Genomic DNA, 23,580 nt, shown 5'->3' with positions numbered 1-23,580 from the left:
CCCGCCTCTCGCCTGATGACAGTTGGCATAGGCTCCAGTCCCCCCCGCGGCCCTTCATAGGACAAGCGGTTGCAGGAGATGAATGACTGTTTCTCTCATGTGAAAGAGAGATGACATTTTTTATTCAACAGTTCCATGTTCCAGCAAGAAAATTTAGACAAGTCACAGGGGCCTAATACTGCACAGTACATTCATTTCCAAAAGGTTTTGCAGATCAACCTTCCCCTTTCTTGATGATAGTCGTACAGGGAGCTGTCCAAGAGCAGATTCATATTATTCCTCTGGTTACTTAATGGTTAGCTTAGCCTGAAATGCATCAGGGGTCCGTATTTGACAGGAATGTTTGCAACAAAGATGCAAACAGATTGACTGAGGGAAAGGAATTCAGAAAGCATGGGCCAACATTTTGGCATTTTTAAGGCATTGATATTCACAGACAGCTTCCCTTCACTCATGGACAAACATTTAAAGCACTTTACTGGAGTGTAGGTATACAGTATGAATCAACACAACTGTCCACTCATAGAATGACATTTATGAACTTTAAATTTCAATTTCTTTACAGTTTGACTTACTTTCAAGTTTTTTTTTTGCACTTTGCCCCGACGGTCCAACTTAAAGTAAACCAGTGGCAGTTTGTTTTCAGACTGTGTTGCATTAGAAGTATGATCTGACCTGTGTCAGACCAAAATCAGGCCACATAAAAGCACAAAGTTTAATTTAAGGTGCAACTCAACAAGGCCATTGTAAACACATCAATATGATGCAAAAAAGATGTGGGAGATGTGGAACACGCCATAACAGGTAATAAAGAATATCAATAAAAGAAAAAGGGATAGAAATCTTGCAACTGTTCGCTGTAAATAAATAAAAACGTTCTCATTGAGAACTATAGTGGACACAGAGGCTTGGAGACACACTTTTACAGACAATAACCGCTGCACCTCACTGGTTAAAAATGGTTTCATCCATTCATCTCATTGTTGATCCTAAGAGATGATGAGTGGCTTAGTTGTAAGTGAGGCTTGTAAAATAAGCAGAAACAATCTTTCAGATAAATCAAAGCTAGTTGTCTTGTGTTTCTGCACCTTCACATATATAAAGTAAATCTTAGCCTTTTATGAACACAATCATCACACATTTTGGGATCAGATACCTCATTATTAAATGTTCATTTATAGCTGGGACAGTCCCTGTCATTAGAATAGGGCCACTTCCTCCTGCGGGCTGATTTATTTTGAGACCAGAACACTGTGTGTTCGGACGCTTTTTTATTACAGTCTGTGTATTCTCTCTCAGTATCTTTCCAGAAAAGCACACAACGCATCCTTTACGTGTGTGCAAACATCTGGCAGACGGTAGCAAATATGGGATTCATCCACCTCTTGCTCAACTTTCACTCATTCTGGCTGGTTTCCTTGGCAACAGAGGGTGGGCCGGGGCTGCTGGATGCACTGGCACGAGTCGTAATACCCTTCCAACCAAACAGAGCTTCCTGTTGGACAAGGAAGAAAAGGTTACCGGAAAAATCTGTATTGGTATTATTATTATTATTGCTGTTATCATATGTTATGCTATCATTGCCATATAAAATGAAATAACAGCTGCTGACCTGCACAGTCCCCAAAGAGAGCGTCCAGCCTCCAGGTGAGTCTCCTCCATGGGGCCTTGATGCCGTGGAGGTGCCAGCACTCGAGGCCTGAGCTGAAACCGTAGGTGCAGCTCCTTCTGAGGCTGGTGCTAAAGCTGTTAGAGTTTGTGAGGATGAAGTGGAGACAGTCTGCATATTCTGAGCTGGTGCTGTGACCGTCTCCTCCTCAATGGGTGTATCTTGTGAGCCGCCCAGAACAGAGGAAGAGTTCGAAAGAGGTGGAACCGACCCGGAGACAAAGCTGGGCGCAGGGCTGCACTCCCCTGAGGTGCTGGGAGGAGTGTGATTGTGAGCAGCTTTCTTCCTGCGCAGTGTGTCAATCCAGCTGGAGCTGTGTCTGGACGCAAACGAAGCCAGGGCCAGAGAGGAGAGCCTCATGTTTTTCCCTGAAGTGATCAGCTCTCCAAAGCCCTCCTGGTGGGCGAAGGCATATCCTGACCTCCTGGAACCACTGCGGGCACCCAGACGGCCCTCTGACACACTGCCTACGCCACGCCAGGCACCTCCAATGCTCCGACCTATAGGCTTCCGTCTCTTCTGCCTCACCAACTGAGTGTAACGCACCTGAAAAGGAGAGTAAGGAGGGTATTATTCCTACATCTAGTAACATGTAATTGGCAGTTCATTCATGTTTGACGTTTCTAAATTATATTTATTTTCCATTTACTAATTTCTTAATTGATCTTTTGCTTCTGTGTGATTCGCATTTCTTTTGCATTTTGTACTGATTGTAGTCATAGTAGGTCCTGCATGTATTTCACTCCAACAGCTCATCAAACTGAGTCTTTGGTAGTTTTTTTACCTGCTGCTCGAGCTCATCGAAACTCAAAACTTTTCGTACTTTACAGCTCAACCTTGACCCACGCATATGAGAGGGACTACAGAGAAACTACATATAAATTAAAAAAGGAACACCACCTTCGCTGTGGCTCTGGTTGGATGCTCAGCTAGCTCAAAAGGGACTGTGAAGAGACTGACAAGGCCACGTACTCAACCTTTATTCGTCGACTGAAAGCAGCTTGTGTCATCAGGGTGCACTGACTGAGTCAATATTTGCAGGGTATTTAGAGTTTGCGAGGCCTGCACACACTTGTCATCCCATGCTCGGAAGAACTGGCTTTACGTGTGTAGCTAATCATTGCTGTGGCACATTTCAAACTAACACACAAGGAAAACAATAATATGTCGCAACCAAGAAGATGGACACATCATAACTGGAAACTTCTGTGCGTTTTCTCACCGTGTCTGAGAGCTGAGGTTTTAGGTCCAGCTTGAGGAAGCGGAATGCCAAAACTGGAACTATGCATATTGCTGTAGCCAGTGCAATAGTTAACCACACGACTGGCTGCAACAATGTGCTCTGGGCACTACCTGTACACAAATACAGACACAGACATGAAAGATTATGTTACAGAAATATAAACAAATGTTCTCAACACACATGAATAGTGAACCTCGTTTTAGAATGATCTCACCGGTCAGGACATCAGTTCTTCACTAAATAAAAAGATTCATTCTTGTTAAATTACTCTAAGCTGTGATTGTTTTGATCAGTCTAGCTTAAAATCAAGTTTACTGTTCAAAATGTGCAGTTGTGCCTTCTTGATTTTAATATTTGATATTTTACCAGATTTATTGAAAACCTCCATCAACCAGTCATGTTGTTTAAACCCATATCTGTCCAGACCCATGTGGTATATGTAGAGAAGACTTTCAAATAGATTAGTAAAAGTTTTTGTCAGCGTTATTTTAGAATATGATCTGTTTTGTTAACAAGTCTAGACAAATTTCCCCGATGGCATTTGTGTAATAATGCATGTACCAGTTAGCCTGGAAGCCAGCCTGACTTTCCCCTCCCACAACGTTTTTGCTGGCGATGGTCTGGGGGTGCTCAGTTTGGAACTGATTATGTCATAATTAAATCTGCGTTAAGTCAGACTCAGAACTGATTCTAGATAAGCCAATCTCTTTATGAGCTGGCTAAAATAATTTTTTTCTAAAATGACAGAGACCTGGACATTTAACCACCAAAATGTAATTAGTTTATCCTTAAGTCCCTCAATTTTCTGAGATTCTGCTTTCACAAGTTGACTTCTTAGCCACTCCCCTTTTTTTGTGAAGTCGTAGAGACCTTGACCGCTGAACCCCAAATCCTAATTCTAATTCTGGCCACAGCAAAAAAATTGCCACATTTGAGCAATCATACAATGTAGAAAATTTGGTTTTGCACATGTATAAACAGACAGATGTTTGCATGGTGTACACCATGCACCATGTCAAAGGTTGTGTGAGTTGGAATCGGTCTTCCACTTTACTCTCAAGTAGTAGCCCACTTTTAAGCAGTCTTTTGTTTATTGTACTGAAATGTTATTCAATGCTTTTGTATAGTGTTGTTTATGCTGCTATGCCTGTATGTTTCCCAAAGTCCAAGGACTACGGCTGGAAACTAGCTTCTCACTAAATAAACAAATAAACATAAAAATATTTTTTTAACTCTGAAATAAATTTACAGTATTTATTTGGCGGGCTTACCCTTGTGTGCATGTTAAAGACGAATAAAGAGAAAGCAGGAGACCAACCTACAAAGTGGAACTGATTGGGAAAGATCCTGAAGAGAGTCTGACTGTGCAGAGCAAACATGATGGTGAAATAGGAGCCCAGAGAGCCCCACACAAACACATGGTTGATAATGGTCCAGAAGCCTGTATCAAGAGCGATCTACAAAACCACATGAACATGGTGCCCAGTTAAGTCACAGTAGGGAAACAAGTTGAAGTTAAATGTCAGAAAGCTGACACAACCCTAGACTTTCTCACCTGTACACTGACCACAATAACCAGGGCAGTTGCTGTGGTGACAGCAAAGGTCTGGTAGTCAGCCAGGGGCACTCCGGTGCTCTGAGTGGCGTCGGACAGGACGGCGTAGGGGACAAAAAACAGCACCACTGACGTGTAGATGCCCTGGGCGATGCAGATAAAGAACTCTCTCTTGTTGAAGAGGAGGTTGAGCTGCCCAGGCTCATACAGCTTGGGATACTCCAGACTTCTCTGGTCAGGAACATCCTGCCGTAAGAGAGGAAGTGAGAGACTGCATAGACTAAAATAAGACTAGAATGTCTACAGCTAAGCTAGTGGCTTTGGGGTTTGCAGTAAAATGCAAACATCAGCATGCACCACACTGACCTTACTATCAAACTGACATTTAGCAATCGTTTCCCATTGTAACCACTTTAGTTAGCATTTTAAGTTAATAAATGTTGTCATGGAGGATATCAACAAAGACATAAGGGATACTTATCTGGGGACAATGAATATCTGTATAAAAAAGAATGCAATACAGTTTGAGTATAAAGTAATAAAGTGAAAAGACCTGGTCAAATATCCCCATGGCCAGCACAGGGAGGGAGGTATAGACAATGTTGTAGAGTGTGATGAAGTACTGATCGTACACTGTCTGCAAGAGAGAGGAGATAAGGCACACATGCATGCAGTTAAAATCATGACTGTGATTTCCTGACTCCTGATTCTTGACGTTGTGTATTCTTGTTAACTGCTCTCTGACCTGCGCGGAGAAGCCACAGAAGAAGCCGAACCAGAAGTGCACCATGGTGAAGGCAAAGTTCTTGTAGAAGAAATAGCAGAGGAAACGGCACATGCGCAAGTAGGACCAGCGCCCGTGGACCAGCAGGAGTCGCTGCAGGAAGCGGAACTGGGAGAATGAGTAGTCGCTGGCCAGCACGGCCTGGATCCCCTCCTGACCTGAAATACCAACTCCAATATGAGCACCTGAAGGACAGGAGAGGAGAGGAAGTCAGCAGGCTGTAGTTGGTTGTCATGTTCAAACTTTGTTGTCTTCCTGAACCTTTTATATAGTGTTATCATTGCACTGTGAATCATTTAACATTTTATCAAAATGGAAAGATGATAAGAAAGAACTACTTGGGGTTTCCAGGTTGTGAGGACGTTTTCTGGGTAGCTTATCATCCTCCACATAAACCTGATTTATGTGATGTCAGATATAAACCAGGTGTATCTGAAGGAGGATAAGAGCTATCTGGAAACCCCTGGTAGTTCTTTATAACAGCTTGTAAATGATCCATAAAACATTAACGTTAAAGGATTTCTTACCAGTTTATAAATCTATTTATCTCAACAACCCTAGTATCTGTATCTCATTTAAAGTAATACATACAGAATAAATGCCACAGGGAAGAACAAATGATAACCTTGAAGTCAGACATCACAGGATGTGAACCAACCGCACCCATCACTGCTGCACTGATTGCATTTCTGCTTTGTACTTGCATAAATTCATTTCAACAAACCTGCACATATACAGTAAACATAGACATGGTGTACAACCGCAGACAGACATCCAAGGTAACGCAATAATTACAAAGTACTGAACGTTACAGAGAAACAGAGCACAGAGTTCTAGGTTCAAGAAGAATTCAACACACTCTGGCGGTGTTATTCTGTATCACATTGTTCCACTTCTACTGAAATGAACATATTTGGAAACTTTAGAATTTACACCGGAATTATAATCTAGAAGTTATCTTCTCCGCACTGCAGACCGTATGAGGACATAACACCCACTGCAACACACATTTCTACACAGCCTCCGTCACTACTAGGCAAACCATGGAGATAAACAACCTCAACAACTTCTGCTTAGAATTTCCATTGCTTAAAGGTAGGCCCTGGCACGTACACGGCTAAACCCAACTTCTCTCTTTCCTTCCCATCGCGACAACAACACTCCAGTGCGCCATCAGTCGTGCGTCCACCCTTCCTGCACAACTCACTTTTGATCATGCTGACGTCGTTAGCTCCGTCTCCTATAGCCAGAGTCACGGCCTTCTTGTGTTTCTTGATGAGCTCCACCACCTGAGCTTTCTGCAGCGGGGTGACTCTGCAGCAGATCACTGCTTTGCATGCGCACGCCGTCGACAAAAACTCTCTCTCCATGTCCGCTTCAAGTGCATGGGCCTGCGGAGGTAGAGAGAAGCTTTGGAGGTTATCAAAGAAGAATGTTTTGCTGATGCAGATGACATAGTTCTGTAAAATAGCAGTCGCAGTTTAACTGGTCAGGACCCCTGCTTGTTTTTTGTATATGTATTTTTGTATGGTATGAGAGTTCGAGGGCATGCTATTCATACCAGACTGTGACCGTTGATTACGAGGGCAAACTCTCCAGAGATGTTGTCCATGAAGTTAGAGGGAGGAGAGGGACTGGGGAACTGCACCTGTTTCCCTTCTCCTCCTCCTCCTCCTCCTCCCCCTGCTCCTTCTCCTCCTCCTCCTCCTTCTCCTCCTTCTCCTCCTCCAGTTGCTGCTGCTGCTGCTGCTGCTGCTGTACCATCTCCTTCTTGTCCTTCTTTGAACCCATTACCCATGAAACATGCCTCCCCCACTTCTTCCATCCCTTCCTCCTTCCCTCCATCTCTGGTTTGTGACAGCTCGATCATCTTCTCCCTCGCCCTCCTGGTGAGAGAGACAAACAAACTCCACATCAAAACGGTGGAGGGGTTACACGAGGGGGATAAGTTGATTTGAGAGAGAGGGATCCCCAAGAAGGAGGAGAAAATAGATGAGGTGAAAATAGGATGGCTGCAAAACTGGAAAAACATCATCAATATGAGGATTAAAAGTGCAAGGGTTTTCATCTAGATACTGGTCTACTCATCTGTGGTCCTGGTTTCATCAACATGTCCAGTCTTCATGGCCTGCAGTTATCCATTCCTACCTGAATGCATCATTCTCCAACCTGCCTATGACACCTCTTATATTCAGTCATTATAGCAGCTAACTCACCTGTGACAGAACAACTGTTGTCACTTGTTTTGTGGCTCTATGCTCTTGTTTATATTTATTTTCAATCCTCGTGTAACATGCATCAGCTATATCTTGTACTCATATCAGCTTATATTAGCTTCTACATGTATGCTTTAGTCAGATGGATGTATGCATGACACTCTCTCTTTTTCTTTCTCTACCTGGATGGCCTCAAGCAGAAGGGACCCCCAAATGATCTGAGTTCTGTTCAAGGTTTCAGATATGAGATTTTTGCCTTGCAGCTGTCGCCTTTCAAATCTAACTGAATTGGATAATAGTTTAACTAGTGATTTTACTGGCTGACTTGACTGGAGTGGCTTAGTCAAAACACAAGCTCAGCACTGGACATTGTTGAGTGATTCTCCCACAGTAGCAGTCTCACACCTACTCACTCCAATCATGCATACACTTCCTAGTTTTTTTTCCGCCAACACCTGTTTTATGTCATTTGAAGTCACAGAAACAGAGAAACAGAGGGTGGGAGGTAGAAAGACGGACAAGCAGCCATCCAGCCAGATCAACAGGCTGACCTGAGTTCCTGCCGTACGCTCTGAACAGTGTGACCGCTGATGATGAACACCTCAGTCATATCATCCGTCAGCATCTTGCAGGAATAGCCTATGTTGACGGCCGTTTCTGTGTGGGAGAAAGGGGAGGACGGATGGGGGGGGGGTTAAGCATTTTAGAAGAACAAAGTGGTGCTACACAACAAAACAAAGAGAGTAGGTATTAGATGAATAGCTCTTCTGTCACACGTAGAATCTCCTGCATAGATTTTTTTATTTTCCACAATTACATGGATTCAATTAGCTAATGTACTTGGCACCACATTTACTTGGCACCACACTGACTCCTCTGTGTGCTGATCTACTCAATCTTCCAGCCACAAACCTGCTGGCACGTAGACCGAGCACATCTCTTTAGTTTTCAAACACTGCAGTAATGCTGACCGACTGTGGCCCTTTGAGGACAACCACCAGCTTTAACCACCTGGTATTTGCACATTATTGTTTTGTGTTGCACGTCAACTTTGATATTACTGACATTTTGGAGGATCCCTTAGTATTTTTGGGGCACTATCTATAAACTGTATTCAATAATTTTATTATAATTTGAATCAAGTGAGTGGTGTTCTTTGGGTGGACTTGTCAACCATGTCAGAGTGCAACAGAGTTGTACAGTTTTATGTCCACACAGAACAGTAATCAGACAGGCCCAGGCAGCTGCAGCGATGTTAAAGGGTTTAGTGTGGTCAGTAAACACCTCACCACAAAGATGTGGGCCTTCGTTTATTGTAATTCTTGCTGATCTTGGTGCTTTTGATACATCAGCAGCCAAACTAAGCTCTAAAAGCTGATGTGAAAGTGTTTGCATCTCACCCTGCTTGTCTCCAGTAAGAACCCAGATCTTAATGTTGGCCAGAGAGAGGACAGCGATGGTCTCTGGGACGCCTTCCTGCAGCTTGTCTTCTATAGCCGTGGCACCCAGGAGCTAGCCACACAGACCACAGAGAGAAGCACACTTACATACAACTCTAGGTACCACACCGACGGGGAATTTAGGGAAAGCTTCAAAGCAATTTTTGTATTATGACATGAAATCTTTTGAATGATGCCATTACCACCATCCTCAGAAAATTAAAGAGTATCTGGCTCTGCAAATGGTAAAAATAAAACCCAGGAATTTCCCCAGTCCAGTTCGAGTTTGTGAAGACCCCAAGTTCCCCTTTTCGTAGCCTTTTCACTTTGTTTGGTAAGGCAGCGCAAAAAGGTCACACAAAGGAAATGATAGACAGAGACAAACCTTTATGTGCCTGCACGCTTTCAAACTAAGACACTAACCATCATATCTTGTTCTATCTGCTCATAGGCTGCCGCCAGCCTGTCCTCCCTGCAGTCGGTGGCCTTGTCAGCGAAGCGGTGGCTCTCCGACCATGCCTCCCACTCGTCCTCTGACAGGTCCCTGTAGGCAAGGGCCAGGGTCCTCAACCCATCTGCTGCGTACTCCTAGAGCCAAAACACACAAATGTGCACAAACACAAACATACTGTAAATGGTACGTGCACTTTGACACAAGGATGGTGAAAAATTACGTAACCTTGTGAGTTGATATTTAACTAACACTAAAGCTAAATATATCTGTGTCTGACTCTTGTCATGCTATTTTGATTATATGAAGCGGAGAAAGAAAGTAAAAAGTAAATGCTGTTAAAAGCTGTCTTAGTGCATGTGGACACTAGATGGCAGTGTAACTCCATGCATGTATAGAAAGGCTTTTAGAGGGCTACTAATGTTTACTTACATTGAGGTGGTCTGAGGTGATACTCATCAGTTCCTGGTTACAAGGGTGGAGTCTCTCCAACAGTACAGTGTCAGCTCCTTTACAGTACAAACGGATCCTGCCCTCTGGGTTACGAACTGAAAGTAAAAACCCAATTGCAATGAAGATTTTCAAACATCCAGAGTTAGAAACAACGTGTCACACAGGCTCCTGCCACTGATATATGAGTGCGTGCTCAGAGCCTGCCAGTGTTAGTGCTCTGCTGCCACACTTAAATAGAAGCTCAGCCAAGAGTAATTTACAGTCAGTAGTGGATTTTTCTGCAACTTACAAGAAGACAAATCACTAGAAATCTTGTAATGTGAGTCTGACTACAGTCTGGCTAATCTTGTGTGCATCAACATTTAAGTACACATTTATGATTTAAGCCTGCAAAGAGGAGATAGAAAACAGTTTCACAGATTGTTAAAAGTACACAAATACCAGATTCCTAAAAGATCTGCTTCCAATGAACATGTGTGAACAGTCGAAATAGTTTAGTAGCATGCGCACAACTATTTTTTACTTATATTAGGTTAAAGTAATCTTTTATTTATCCCAAAGTGAGGAAATATGCAACTTTAATTTTATAGAAAACAGGTCAGTAGGCATACTCATTGCACCCTCTATACCCAGTATTCTGTTTTCTGCTACTGCAAGCTGTAAAATGAGGTTGTATTATGACTGATTAGTTAATTTTATTGATTAAAAGAAAAAATAGTAAAAAGGAACAAATATATACATGTTACACCAGATTCCCTACCAACACTTTAATGTAGCATTATTATTGACTTTTCTAAAAGTCTCCGCACCTATAACAGACATCCTCTTGCGTATATTGTTGAAGTCCAGTATGGCGAGCAGTGAGTAGGTGACAGTTCGTCCCATCTCTGTGGTGGTGATCGTTCCAGGAGTTCGGGAGCGAAACACAAAGCCGAAGTTCCGAGCTGCTTTCACGAGAGCACCCTCGTCTGGAGACTGAGCCTTATAGACAAGCTCGCCTGAGTACACAGGCAAAACAATAACAAACAATAAACAATAAATAGTGGACACATGACTGTTGTGGTGTCACAGACCGCTGGCGTACAGCCTCACAGTTTCTTTTCCTTCCCTAACTCACCCTCGCTCTTTTCCTCACTCATGACGGTGTGACAGAGGGAGAGCAGCCGGAAAAACTCATGAGCGTGTGAGTCTCCCACTTTCACTGATTCCAGCAGCTTTTCGTCATAGAAGCAGAAATCAGGGTCTGCCAGGGGGTTGAAGGGAGTGAAGTCTATCCTCTGAAGATAAAGATAAGAGCAGTAAACCATAAACTAGGAATACATAATACGGTAATACAGTACGCATGTATGAATTCACAAGTGATGTGTGTTTTAAGCAAACCTACCTTTGGAACAGTTACCAACGGATCTGTTATTTCACCTGACAGGAATAAAAACACCAGATGTGTAAGAAGTGATGTTAGTGTGTTTTCCGTATACAGTATGTACATTCTACGTGCACTTACCATACGTCTGTCCATTGATGGAGCACTTGTTGAAGCTCATGATATTCTGAGTGAGAGTTCCTGTCTTGTCGCTGAAGATGTATTCAACCTAAACACGCGAAAGAATTTAGAGCCAGTAAACAAACAAACAAACAAAAAAAAAATGCGAGATAAAGTATGATGGCCTGAGCAGACAGTCAGTGAACAGCACTGAAGGGTGGAAGCCCACCTGGCCCAGCTCCTCATTCAGAGTGGTGGTCCTGGCCTCAGCTGCTGTGTTACACTGAGAGCAGAACATCTGCTGGTCCCAGTTAATGAAGTAACTGTGCCCCAGCCTGATCACCTCCACACTGATGCGCCGACATGTAAGAGAGGAAATGAGACACAAAAACATTGATATGAGTTTATTACCAATAAAGTGACACTAAAAGAAAACTGAGGGGTCAGACAAGCGCAGTTAAATCAGTTACTTTTGGTTGGTGTCTGTAAGTCAGTGGCCTTACACTGATCCCCGCAAGTGCAGAAAGCAATGGATCAGAAATTATCAAACAAGGGAAACTGTCTTAATACAGTAAATAATATAGTTCATTTTTTATTGCCCATTTAAGTACCCTTTATATTGTGTCTAATGTGTATGCAGGCAGGAGGTTGTATTATGTGCATTTTTTCTTTGTTCATAAGCAAACTCTGGACAACATGACTAATTTTCAGCTTTCTCTTTTCTTTTCACTTTAAGAGAAGGCACTTTAAATTTCGTTGTACTTGTGCAATGACAAATAAAGATATTCTATTCTATTCTATTCTTGTTCATAAGTTTCAAATTGTAAGAAAGGCCGTTGTCATTTCATCCTACAACATCAGCCCAAAGCTTATTTTAGGCAAATCCAGATTGTATCCATTGTGCATGCGGAGGTGACTTAATGTGGTTTCAGTCAGATTTCTCAGACAGGACGCTCTGGCTGCTTGCACGCAATGACAATAAAATCCAGAGTGATGGATGTGTTGAGCAGAGTCCATGCTGCTACAGTCAGATTGCTATAGATGATAACATACAGTGCAACAGCAGACGCTAAAATAAATATTCCTCTGGCAATTTGGAGGAAGGTTTCTGTACAGGCAAAGCTGGAAGGAATCCACCAGAACAAGACAACTGAATGTAGAAGTGATGCAGCAGGTTGCTTCATTCTGATCACTTAAAAATAACAATCTGGGGCTGTCCTACTGATCTGGTTTTAGAAACAAACCTAATCTGTTGACCTTTTTTTCTGTGACATACATCCTTTTACCTGACATATAGAGAGATAGGCACCACGGTGTTAAGAATGATGACGTAGGACCAAAAAGACAGGAAGGCTGAGAACAAGAAGTTGTCCACAGGAGGGTCCCAAGGCAGGTAGCTCTGAAACAAGGACCCCACTTCTCTCTCCCACACTGCGTTACCCACAGCCAGGATGATGCCCATACACACCAGGAAGCCAAAGATCTGAAAGAGATGCACAAATACACTATATAAAAATCAAACTCAAGCCACTGAGATCATCTCCTGAAATAGTTTCGAGCCATGAAAGTGAGAGGTTTTTGCTGTCCTACCCAGAGGACCAGAGTGTTCATCAGACGATCGATACTCGTACGTTTAAATTTGGTGCGACCGCTGTTCTGCATTAGCTTGGTGTCTGGGCCTGGGACAGAGATGGGATAGGACCAACTTGTTACACACATCACGTATAGTGCACACAGTAAATTCACATGAAAACATAAAGTGCACACACCTGCAAATATGACAAGGCCGTAGCAGGCCTCAGTGTTGCGGAGGACACATCCTCGGAGCAGCATGTTCTGGTTGGTCAGGGTGTATTTCTTGTCTCTCCAGTAAAGAGTCCCACAAAAACGATCCAGCTTGTTGTTAGGGGGCTCACACACCACCTCACCTACACACAAAGAACAATATGGATACAGTACACGAACACACAAATGTAAATTAGACGCTAAATCATAGCTGTTCAAAACTTCACATTACTGTAATACATATATTTCCCTAGCAGTGTGAGCTAGGGATGGACTAATCATCCCCATGACAGCCGGCTGATGTCGGACACCCAGACACACACATCGAGGCAGAGACACACATCTTTTGTAAGCTGATATGAGGCAAAGTGTGGGCTGATATGCTGCAGTAATGCATTTTCCTGAGCAGGTGAGGGATGTGTGGGCGTGCTGACACAAAGCTCTTTCGATGTGCATGCTGGTGGGCGGTTGATGATAGGCTGTCAGTCAGTGGTAGCAGAGGAGGACAGAAACTGTCTGTGAGGGTTGAATGTTTTGTGTGTATTCCGTATTGTTAATGTGCAAAGGTGTGAAAGAGGAAAGCGTCTGAATTAAGCACACAGGGAAACCATTAAACTTTGCCTTATCAAACTTTATCAGACCGGATAAATCAAAGGTGAAACCGCAAGAAGATGAGTCAAATCTCACCATCGAAGGAAGCCAAGTTGTTCGGGTCTCCAAGTTCAGACGTCACTGAGACAGACTGACGAACCTTCATATTGGTCTCTCTGCAAGATAAAACAACACACAGCAGGTCAGACGTAGTGTCCTGTTGCTTCTGCAGAGGTCCTGTGAGTAGACGCTGAAGTGTTTTCTGACCCGTCCAGCTCGGCTGTCTCAATGTAACAGAGCCCGTGAGGTTCGCTGCTAGACAACAGGAGCAGGTCAGCCTGGAAACAGATACAGTAGCTGAGGTTAGCATCTGCTGCACGGCAGTGACGGCATAGGAACAGAATTAGACAAGCACTGATGACACAGTTAAGACAGTTCACATCTATTACAGCTCCAAATAAGGACAGAGTAATTGCTTCTGGAAACAAGTTGGTGATTAACAACAGCATTCTCTAATGAGGCACATACTGTATTGACATCCATTTAGCTTCATCATGTTTGTTCTACTATCCAGTACAAAAAGCTATCATAATCAAATAGAGAGGTAAAATGATTAGCAGAATGTAGACTGAAATTATGTAGTTTGGTAGATAAATCTCAATTACAACAGACCCTTATGGACTACACTGTATGTATTAGTAACATGTGTTGATGCACACTTACTGCCACAAACTGGTTGTTTTCCAATTTAATGATGTCACCCACACGAACATTCATCCACTTTTCATTCTGAACCCTGCAAGAGCAAGAGAAATAGTGACGATCATCGATGGCGTAAAATTGGTGTGATTTAATAAACCTATCAAATGAAAGCCAAGTAACACTCAAACAATACTTGTTCTCAATCAGAACATTTTTTAGGAAGTAACATCTATAATAACTTACGAGCCACGAATGAGGACCTGAGACTGACGATTGTTCACTTGGTTGTCGCTCTTGTGACGAAACTGAAGGTGACAAAGGTTGCCGTGAGCTTTGATTTAAGAGAAGTCATGTGGTAGCGTCTGCCAGAAATGTTCAGTCCTTGAGTGTGTGAGTGTGTGGCATCAGACTCACATAGTCATCTGTGGCATCCTTTACTGCAGTGATGCTCAGCACCAGAGCTAAAGGCACGATGGTAGTGAACCAGGAGAGGGAGGAGATCTGAGGTATCAACTACACACACAGGCAGACAGAGGGTTCATCAGCAGATTATTTTGAACGGAGACACTATGACGTTGTGTGATACAGAGACACTGTGCCTAATGTACATCTGACCCAAACCACACTGTTGACCAGCACTATAGACTGGACCAAACTATGTGTTTAGCTAACACAATCCAAGTTTTCGGCAGCAATAAACTCACAATAAACACTTTCTAATGTACATAAGGTGAGTTGATTCATGGAGTGATGTTTTCCCCCAGGCTTTCTAATGTTTGGCTCCGAAATTAAGATTTCAGACGTCTGACAATATAGAGTATAGAGTCTTTTATCAGCATACTGATATTTAGCAAGTCTGTTATTACCAAGCTCACCATCTTCATTTTGGACATTTGTATGCTAATGTTTGCTAATATACTCAAACCACAACTATAGGTCAGTGTCTGAGTAGCATGAATGTAAATTTAAGACTGATTTGTCCAATGGCTTTTAGTAATTTCATCTGGACCCAGAGTTACACAACTAGCAAGGTTAAAAACCTCTTTCATTTACACTGTAAAAAGTGTAAGTGTGAAATTCGGTCGGAATTACTGTGTCTCACATTCAGCAGTGGTGGTGCTTTTCTATCACACTCTTAAATGCTCAAAACTGTGAAGTTGCACTTACTTTAAAGCAATTATTTGGCCTTGTTTCTCATTTTGCATTTCCCAGTTTTAATTATTTACGACGATCATTTTAACCATCACAGATGCATCTTGGCCCTTAAGTGATTTACAGTCAGTTGCATGCAAAGGCACAGATGCAAAGACCTTCTCTCTCCATCTGTCACTCTTCCTTTTTTTTTTATCCCTCGCCTATCTCCCCTCCTTACCTGCAGTATCAGCAGGAAAAGGAAGTAGGTGTTGGCTACTTCCTGGAACTGCTCAAACAGGTTGACGGGCAGAAAGGTGACGATGTTGTACTTGGATGTCATGATGCAGTTGCTCTGGATAATGAACACGGAAGAAAATACAGGATAACGACTACCTGTATTACAGTTTCAAATATTTATTATGACCGTATCATGAAAAATGTACGAGAGAAAACAGCAGACTGTCTTACTGCATACTGAAACTTTTCGTTGTACTCTCTGTCATTTGCTCTGACCCTCCTCTCCTCCTCTGCAGAAACACAATATACAACGTGATTTGTTAAGGATAATATCATAACAAAAATATACACAAGCATCCAATTAGTTGCACCCATGTGAAGTAAACGGCAAATTCAAAATACTATCATTAGTATTTTCAGGAGACCTGGAGAGAGAAAACGACTGAAGACAAACCGTCCTCTGTGTTCACAGATCTATAAATTGGAGTATGCTAGGACGCTTTTGAGCTTCATTAAGCTGCTGACTTAATGAAAGGATGTGCAATCTGGGTCGGACACACAACAAGCAAGCAAGTACATGTGCATCTGTGTGAGTCACCTTGCATACTGGGACACATTATACACAGATGAACACAGAGGGCAACACAGTCTCAGTCAAATTTCTTCTTCTTTTGCTAAACCTCTTGTACCTCTCCCCTCCTGACCATGCACTCTCTTCTCTTGCTGTTTTTAGGTTTCTGTTTATGCTGATGCAAAGTAGATTGGGAGTTCCCCTCCTCCTCCACCAGGCTCGTCCCCTCTAATATTGATGAGGCTGCTTTTTAACTGGCCTGCGTTGCACAGGGCTGCACGCGACACACACCCACACCCACAGATATAAATGTCAAGGCCAAAGCACGTCTTATGCACAGAGATGCTGTAGCTCTGAAACAACAACATACTTTTGTCTGATGACGGAAAGGCAGTGAGCCCACATAGGAAGGGACAACAGACGCCAAGACCCTATAATCGCGCGCTCATAAACAAACAGACTGTGGTTTCCTGTGTTTCTGCAGCACTCTAAAGCCCTATCTCTGTGTACAGCTCATAACCTACATCTTTGTCCCTACCGTGTTCAGCTTCACCAAACAAACATAGGCCACTTAAAGAGATCCCATTAGAGCTCTGCTGTGTTGTCAGGTTTTATGGTGGATTTTATGCAGTGGATGAGCTCTGGTCAGCTGTAGTCCAGCTAGGCTGTTCTCATAGAGGATTCTGTCAGTTTAAAAACACACCTTACTTTCTTTTTTTTCTTTATTTACTTCCGAGTGTAACAATATGTATCTTTATTACACACGGATCAGTCACAACATTAAAACCACTGACAGGAGAGGTGAATAACATTGACCACCTTGTGACAATTCAGTGTTCTGCTGGGAAACTTTTGGACCTGGCATTCATGGGGATTCTACTTAGACACGTACCACCCACCTAGACCAGACCAGGCACTCCCACCCCATAGCAAAGATACTCCGTGATGGCAGCAGCCAAAACAGCACAAGATGTTGACCTAACCTCCAAATTCTCTTGATCCCAAACTGATCAACTATTTGTGGGATGATCCACAGAGCCCCCTTCCTTCAACCCATAGGACCCAAAGGCCCCCACTAACAACATGCTGTTGCCAGACACCACAGGACACCCTCAGAAGACCATGTCCATTCTCTGATGAGTCAGAACTGTTTTGGAGGCACAAGGGAGACGTACACAATATTAGGTCATAATGTTACGCCTGTTCAGTGTATATATAAATAAATCGGGCCTGGACAGATTTATACTAATTATAATACCTAGTATTATTAAAATGATAGCTTTCCATGACTATTGACATAATTATAACAATAGGTACATAATACCCAATCTTCTGTAACAGTAATAACAAGCAACAGCCTGACTGATTTCAGAAAACAGTTCTTGTTTTAAATGTCTGTCACTATTGTGCATACTGCAGCTGAGTGTGTTACATTAAGTTATAAATAACTATTAGACAAAGTGCTTTTGGGAATCAACTCCCCTGTGTATGAAGTAAAAGGGCAGGGCATTTTACAGCTGTCAGATTTTTTGGCCGCATACAAAATCACAACAGCTGTAGGGGGATGTCATATGATACGTTCTCTCTCTTAAACTCTGATAGCGTAACAATATCAGATTTGACATTGTGTGGGCCCATAGCTCCAAAGTCTATTCTGCTGAAACTCGTCCAATCCCCTCCCACCCCTTTCAATTTCCCTCTGGCATTTCTCCAGTCTACCAGAAGGTCACTGTGATCTTTCCTGGGGCAATTGTCCACCAGAGAGATCTGTGTGACATGCAGTGCCAAGGCTGCATTAACCGTCTGTGAACGGGGCAAGATGCTTGTGCCAGGTAAGCAACAAGGCTTCCAAGCATCTACTGTCGGGAGCAGACCCTGTCTGTCCTGTGCAGCTCAGCCTGAATGCATGAGCATCTTTTTAGAAAACTGCTCAGTAAGTGTTTAATGTTTAACAACTTCAAGGTCAGTAGAAGCCCTGACGCAGACTACATGCTATGCAGAAAGTGTGTATAAATCTATAAAGCTCCATTGCCAAGAAATTGTTGGTTGGAGGCTTGCTCTTAGCCTTAGGTTTTGCATAAACAATTGACACGTAAAGGTGAATATAAAATGAATTAAAACTAAAATACCTAATGTAGTACAGAATAAACATCCAAGTCAAAATAGTGCTCATTTTGTTTTAGCCACCCTCCTGTCTCTTTAACACTCTCCACTCATGGCCAGACATGTGAGGGCACAAGCCACTGCTCTGAATCTCCTTATGTCTCCAAGTGCGACACTCTCTCACAGCAGAGTTAGTGCAGATTGGAGTCATAACAATAATGACTACAGCGCACAGTCAATCTGACTTATGGGAAACACAGTTGTCCTTGTCAGGACTAAACCTAAGTCAGGATCAGATCAGACTCGGCACGAGTGATCATCACTCACTGTGGCTGATCTAATTAGATGAAAAAGGGGATAGCAGGATTGTCCGTAGTCATGCTTGTGCAACCCTGATCTAATTTGTAAGAAAACAAGGAAATTGACACAGTGACAGACTGATGGACTGGAGGTCAAATGAAGGTGCACATCCAGCGTGATTTGTGATAGTTCAGCGAAGGATTAAGGATACAGACAAAGCAATACAGTCGAGGCTGGCGCCTGAAAGATTGATCAGTGTCTCAAGCAGTATAGCGACAAGGACACCAGCCACCGATTAAAATTCTGGTTCAGATAGCTGTGTTTTGTTTACACATGAAAAGTCCACTCAAGTAAATACAGATTTTCAGTAAACAACAGGAAAATGGTTCAAACTGAGCAACTGCTTCAATGTTTTAACTCCTATTTATCATGACACAGGTGAAAACAAGAACAAATACATGAGCTAAAACACAATAGATTAATAAACCCAATGTGAATGCTCAAGGTGATTACAGACACAATGTGTCACAGTACAAACAAGCCAATAAGGTCTGGTATGGAGACGTGTATTATGATGAGGGCCGCAGGGGACACGCACATAAACAAAACAAAATATTATATGGGGTGAGTGAGACGAAGAATGAATGAAACTTGGACTCAGTTGGGATGAAGATGAGAGATGATATTTATTTGAAAACACAGATGCAGTTTGTACAATCAGCAGCCTCAGAATAATGATCCGTCAAACTGCGGCTTTAACTGCCACACAAACTCATACCTGTCCGCTTCTTGCTCGATTTTTCTCCATCGGACGCTTCCTTTTTCTTTCTGTGCAGGGGGAGAACGACTGGAAACCATTTCTCCGGGATGTCCTTCAGGACTGTCATCTTTAAATTCCTTCAAGTCACCGTGTGACTCTTCGTTGGATGTGCGCCGGTTTCGGGGACAGGTGACGCCACTCCTGACCGTCACATCTCCGCAAGGACGCGGGGATGGAGCTCCGGTCTCAACTTCAGTCAAGTTGGATTAATGGGACCGTCCCATCCCTGCTTCACTGTTGCTTCCTCTCCCCCCCTCACAAAACACAGGCAAGCTTGGTTCGTCCCTTGCTCTGTCCCTTTCTCCCCCTCTTTCCGCAGAAAAACCGAGCTATTATTTTTTAACCAATAAGCTAAATTCATCTCAGACTGCTTCAGATTTATATTTCTTATAAAATATATTTTGCTTCAGGATACACTGCAATGTTGCAAAGCGTCCGTGTTGCACAAATGCACACCAGCACTGTTTTACTGACTCTGCAGCCTCATCATTCAGTCCAAGCTGCATCACAGTTTTATGTCTCGTCCACTACACAAACACTGTCCGCTGGAGGCATTACGTAACCCCACAGGCTAAGATTTTGGCTGGCGTTACTATGGAAACCGCCTCTGCAGGGATCCCACAGCTGAGCGAGTCGCGGTCACGTTCAGTCCGGATGGCGGCGGGGTGAGGAAACTGGGCGCCATTTTGGATCTGGCTCCATCGATACGACTGCGGTCAGAGTCTGGAGGTTGGAGCCACAATGACTCGTGCACTAGCCCGGTTTCCTGCGCGATTAGCGGGAGAAGGTGCGCCGCAGTGGGCGGGGCCGAGACAGGTGCCCGAGCACGTGCTGCGCGGCGATGTCTCGTGCCGATGCATCAACGGCATCCTAGCACATGCTTGCACACACACTTTTAGTAGTGCGCACTCCCTGATCTTCCACTGACCACATGTCTTATTCTTATAACAAGCACAAAAAGGTAAATAAAACAAAACTAACATGTGATTCTGCAGGCGAGGGACTTGCATTTCTGCAAGTACTATCATATCATTATTCCCCGTTTAAAGGTGTTGTTTATCCAAGTTTTGTTTGCAAATCATGGATATATTACAACCCAATCTGTGCAGGAGATATTGCACTTCAAGTAAAATGACTATTGCCGTGTCACAATGGTCTCATATATGCATGCATGCATCCAGAGTTCATATGGATACAAATCAGAATAAATGTACTCGTTTGAGGCTTCATGTAAGGTATACACTGCAATAAGATTTAGGTCCATTTGTGTTTACATCATGAATGAACTATGACTGTGTGGCATTTAAAAGAAATGCCATTTTGAGCATGTGCTGTCTTTCACATGTAAAAAGAGTAGACATATCTAGGAGAAAAAGACTCTCTTTTCAGTGGGTACCATGATGTCACTGCTTGACTGGCATAATGCACATTATAAAAGTCTACGATAAAAGATGATAAAAGGATGTTGCTGATGTATTGTTACTCTGTGCACCATAAAGATGTGATTGCATTCATGCTTGTGCTCAGCATGTTCTTAATGCATCCCTGAACAACTAAAGACTTGGCCCAGACAATCACATTAGAATCTATCCTCCGTCCATCCTGGCTACATTTCTACTTCATTTAAACAAAACCTCAGATATTCGTTAACACGAGATAAAAGAAGGGCCTTGTGAGCTTTGCTGCCTTTACTGCATACAAAACACCCATTTTCACCCTTGTGTTTCACAGTCACCAAGCCACCGTTATCATTAACAGCAGACTAGTTCAAATGCACAGGCGACGAATGCGTTTAATGACAGGGGCTGACCTGGAGGAGGCCTCTTTCTGAACATCTCCACTCTGCTGGCGTCCTTCTGCTATGGCCCATGGGACTGTCTGCTGATGGAAAGAAGAGGAGGTGAGGGACACAGGAGTAGCTTAATTGAGAAAATGGTAAGTGAAAGGTTGAATCATTAGAGTACTGGGGAAGGAAGATGTGAAGTGAAAATTACATAACTGATACAAAGAGCTGAAAGCGTCGTTTTAGTGGTGTGCAACATTTACTGTCATGCCTTCTTTTTCTGGTCGTGATAAAACACGTCCTTCCACAGAGAAAGTGAAAATCAGTCAGGCATTAAAACCACAGCACGACACGGCACACACACACACACACACACACACACCAGGCCATCTCTGGTCTGTTAGAGGCGTAATGAGGAAATGACATTCAGCAGAGAGCTGCATCTGTCTCTGTGGCACATTGTGTCTGGGGACTAGTGGCTTGGGCCAGATCCACTGTCCTATAATGGATGAGAATGAGTAATGGAGCGGCGGCAGTTTTTTTTTTCTTTTTTTTGCCTGCACAGCACATCTGACGATCTTCTCTTCTCTTCTCTTCTGTGTTTATGCTGACCTGTCAGTATTATACACCTCACTGCTGGTATTCACTGTGTTTTATCTCAGCTAAGTATGAAAGCTGAAGCTGCAGCCATTCTACGTCTCTGGCTGGGGTTTGTAGTGCACACTACGAGACGCAAACAATATGGCAGACAGGGGTTCAATACTGAGAGCATCCAATCAATATTCTGGAGAAAGAGCTCCTCTCTCCATGTGAGGTCAATGGATCAGGTTTCACTTTCCAGCATCATCTCTTGCCCTCTCATGTACTATTTTTTTGCACCACGTTCTGTTCTATCTTCTGCCTATTTATCTATCTAATAGATGCTAGAAGGTGCAAACTCATGTTCTCTCACCTCCCTCCTCTCATCAGTCTTTCAGCTGTCACTTGCCTCTCTCTCTCAGGCTCTCCATCTGTGGCTGGCATCTTGTATAACCCCACAGACCCTCAGCGCCCTCATGAAATAAAGCTGGCGGCCAGAAGACTGAGAAACACCAGGGACGTGCTGTGTATCTGAGCACCTTTCTTGGCCTCTGGCCTGAATTCCTTTCATCCCTCTCACCGGAGTCTGGCTAACGTTTTAGAGGATTTGAAGCGGAACAAATCCATAATGTGTTGCTTTGAACTGCAACACCACTTGCAACAGTACTTCACACCTTGAACATCGCAAAAAGACCCAAACGTGTACCATAGTCAACGTAAAACACAGGTTAAGTCATAAGTCAGCGGTACTCGCTGGTGACAATTTCTTTCAAAAGCTAAAAATGGATATACAGAAGAACAGCACTAAAATTACAACTGTGTACGGCCATCTTGTTCTTTTATTTGTTGGTATTCTATTTGGGTTCGGCCTGGCGTACACAACATCCCACACGGAAAGAACCTATATAAACATATAGTTTTTAATATAGGTTCTAATATAGGTTTTGAATATATGTGACATACATAAAATTGGCCGTTTTCATATATACGCATAAATGCTATATATATGCACATATATAACGTATATATGCAGCATATATGCACAGATAAACTGCATATAGGTTTCATATATGCGCATATATCCTCATATAGGTTCTTTCCGTGTGGGATAGTACCTTTTAAAAGGGTTGTCACATATATTTTTTGTATATCTGCATATGCTACTGCCAGGAAGAGGACTATAATATAGCCTTTTCTAGTTATTTCCCAATAGGAGAAAAGAGAATCAAATAATAAAACATTCAGTCACAGAATAACTGGTGCGAACTGACTACTTACTTCTTGAAGATAAATGAAGTGACTAAATTCCTCTCTGAGTTTTGTAGAGGATCTACGTAGGAACCTATATCTAATCCACATTTCATCCTGCTAACATGAACCACAAAATCAGACCATTATTATTAATACCATAAGGACACAAATCAATAAAGTAAATCCTCAAAAGGCTAGAATAATCAGCATGCAGTCTGAACGCAAGCGGCGTGTTTCGCGCAGCAGTGAAATTACTTTTAAACCTTCGTTTCCATGCTACTACAACAAATACCATATTGTGGTATGTGGACGACATCCTTTTACTATAAACTGCAGGATTACGGTCACTGTGGTAACTTTCATGAGGAAGCGCAGAAGAAAATGTAGAAGAGCTCTAAGACAGTTGTGCTGTAATGTTCTGCAATTGCCCT

General features: G+C 42.9%; 1 protein-coding gene across 1 annotated transcript; it reads right to left on the bottom strand.

Moving 5' to 3' along the window:
* Positions 1 to 278: 278 nt before the first annotated feature.
* On the bottom strand, positions 279 to 21,695 carry atp8b2 (ATPase phospholipid transporting 8B2). The gene is made up of 29 exons (XM_084556754.1): positions 21,347 to 21,695; positions 15,974 to 16,032; positions 15,744 to 15,857; positions 14,786 to 14,884; positions 14,615 to 14,676; positions 14,393 to 14,465; positions 13,937 to 14,007; positions 13,766 to 13,845; positions 13,063 to 13,221; positions 12,884 to 12,972; positions 12,580 to 12,776; positions 11,523 to 11,643; positions 11,315 to 11,402; positions 11,195 to 11,229; positions 10,928 to 11,087; positions 10,620 to 10,808; positions 9,790 to 9,905; positions 9,330 to 9,494; positions 8,868 to 8,979; positions 8,019 to 8,124; positions 6,813 to 7,137; positions 6,459 to 6,642; positions 5,213 to 5,436; positions 5,021 to 5,104; positions 4,468 to 4,713; positions 4,227 to 4,369; positions 2,892 to 3,018; positions 1,613 to 2,215; positions 279 to 1,495 (listed from the first exon to the last, which is right to left on the bottom strand). Exons 1-29 carry the CDS (start codon positions 21,369 to 21,371, stop codon positions 1,397 to 1,399), a joined length of 4,155 nt encoding a protein of 1,384 aa, XP_084412880.1. The 5' UTR covers positions 21,372 to 21,695; the 3' UTR covers positions 279 to 1,396.
* Positions 21,696 to 23,580: the final 1,885 nt, after the last annotated feature.

The sequence above is a fragment of the Chelon labrosus genome, assembly GCF_963514085.1.
Source record: "Chelon labrosus genome assembly, chromosome: 12".
Lineage (NCBI taxonomy): Eukaryota > Metazoa > Chordata > Actinopteri > Mugiliformes > Mugilidae > Chelon > Chelon labrosus.
Note: the sequence above shows the minus strand (reverse complement) of the source record. Positions and strands in the feature narration are given on the sequence as shown.

Coding starts and splice junctions, on each gene's coding strand:
- atp8b2 (XM_084556754.1), bottom strand. CDS start 21,371: ATGTTCAGAAAGAGGCCTCCTCCAG. Junction 11,403..11,522: donor TGAATGAGGAGCTGGGCCAG/GTGGGCTTCCAC, acceptor TCGCGTGTTTAG/GTTGAATACATCTTCAGCGA. Junction 11,230..11,314: donor CATCAATGGACAGACGTATG/GTAAGTGCACGT, acceptor TATTCCTGTCAG/GTGAAATAACAGATCCGTTG.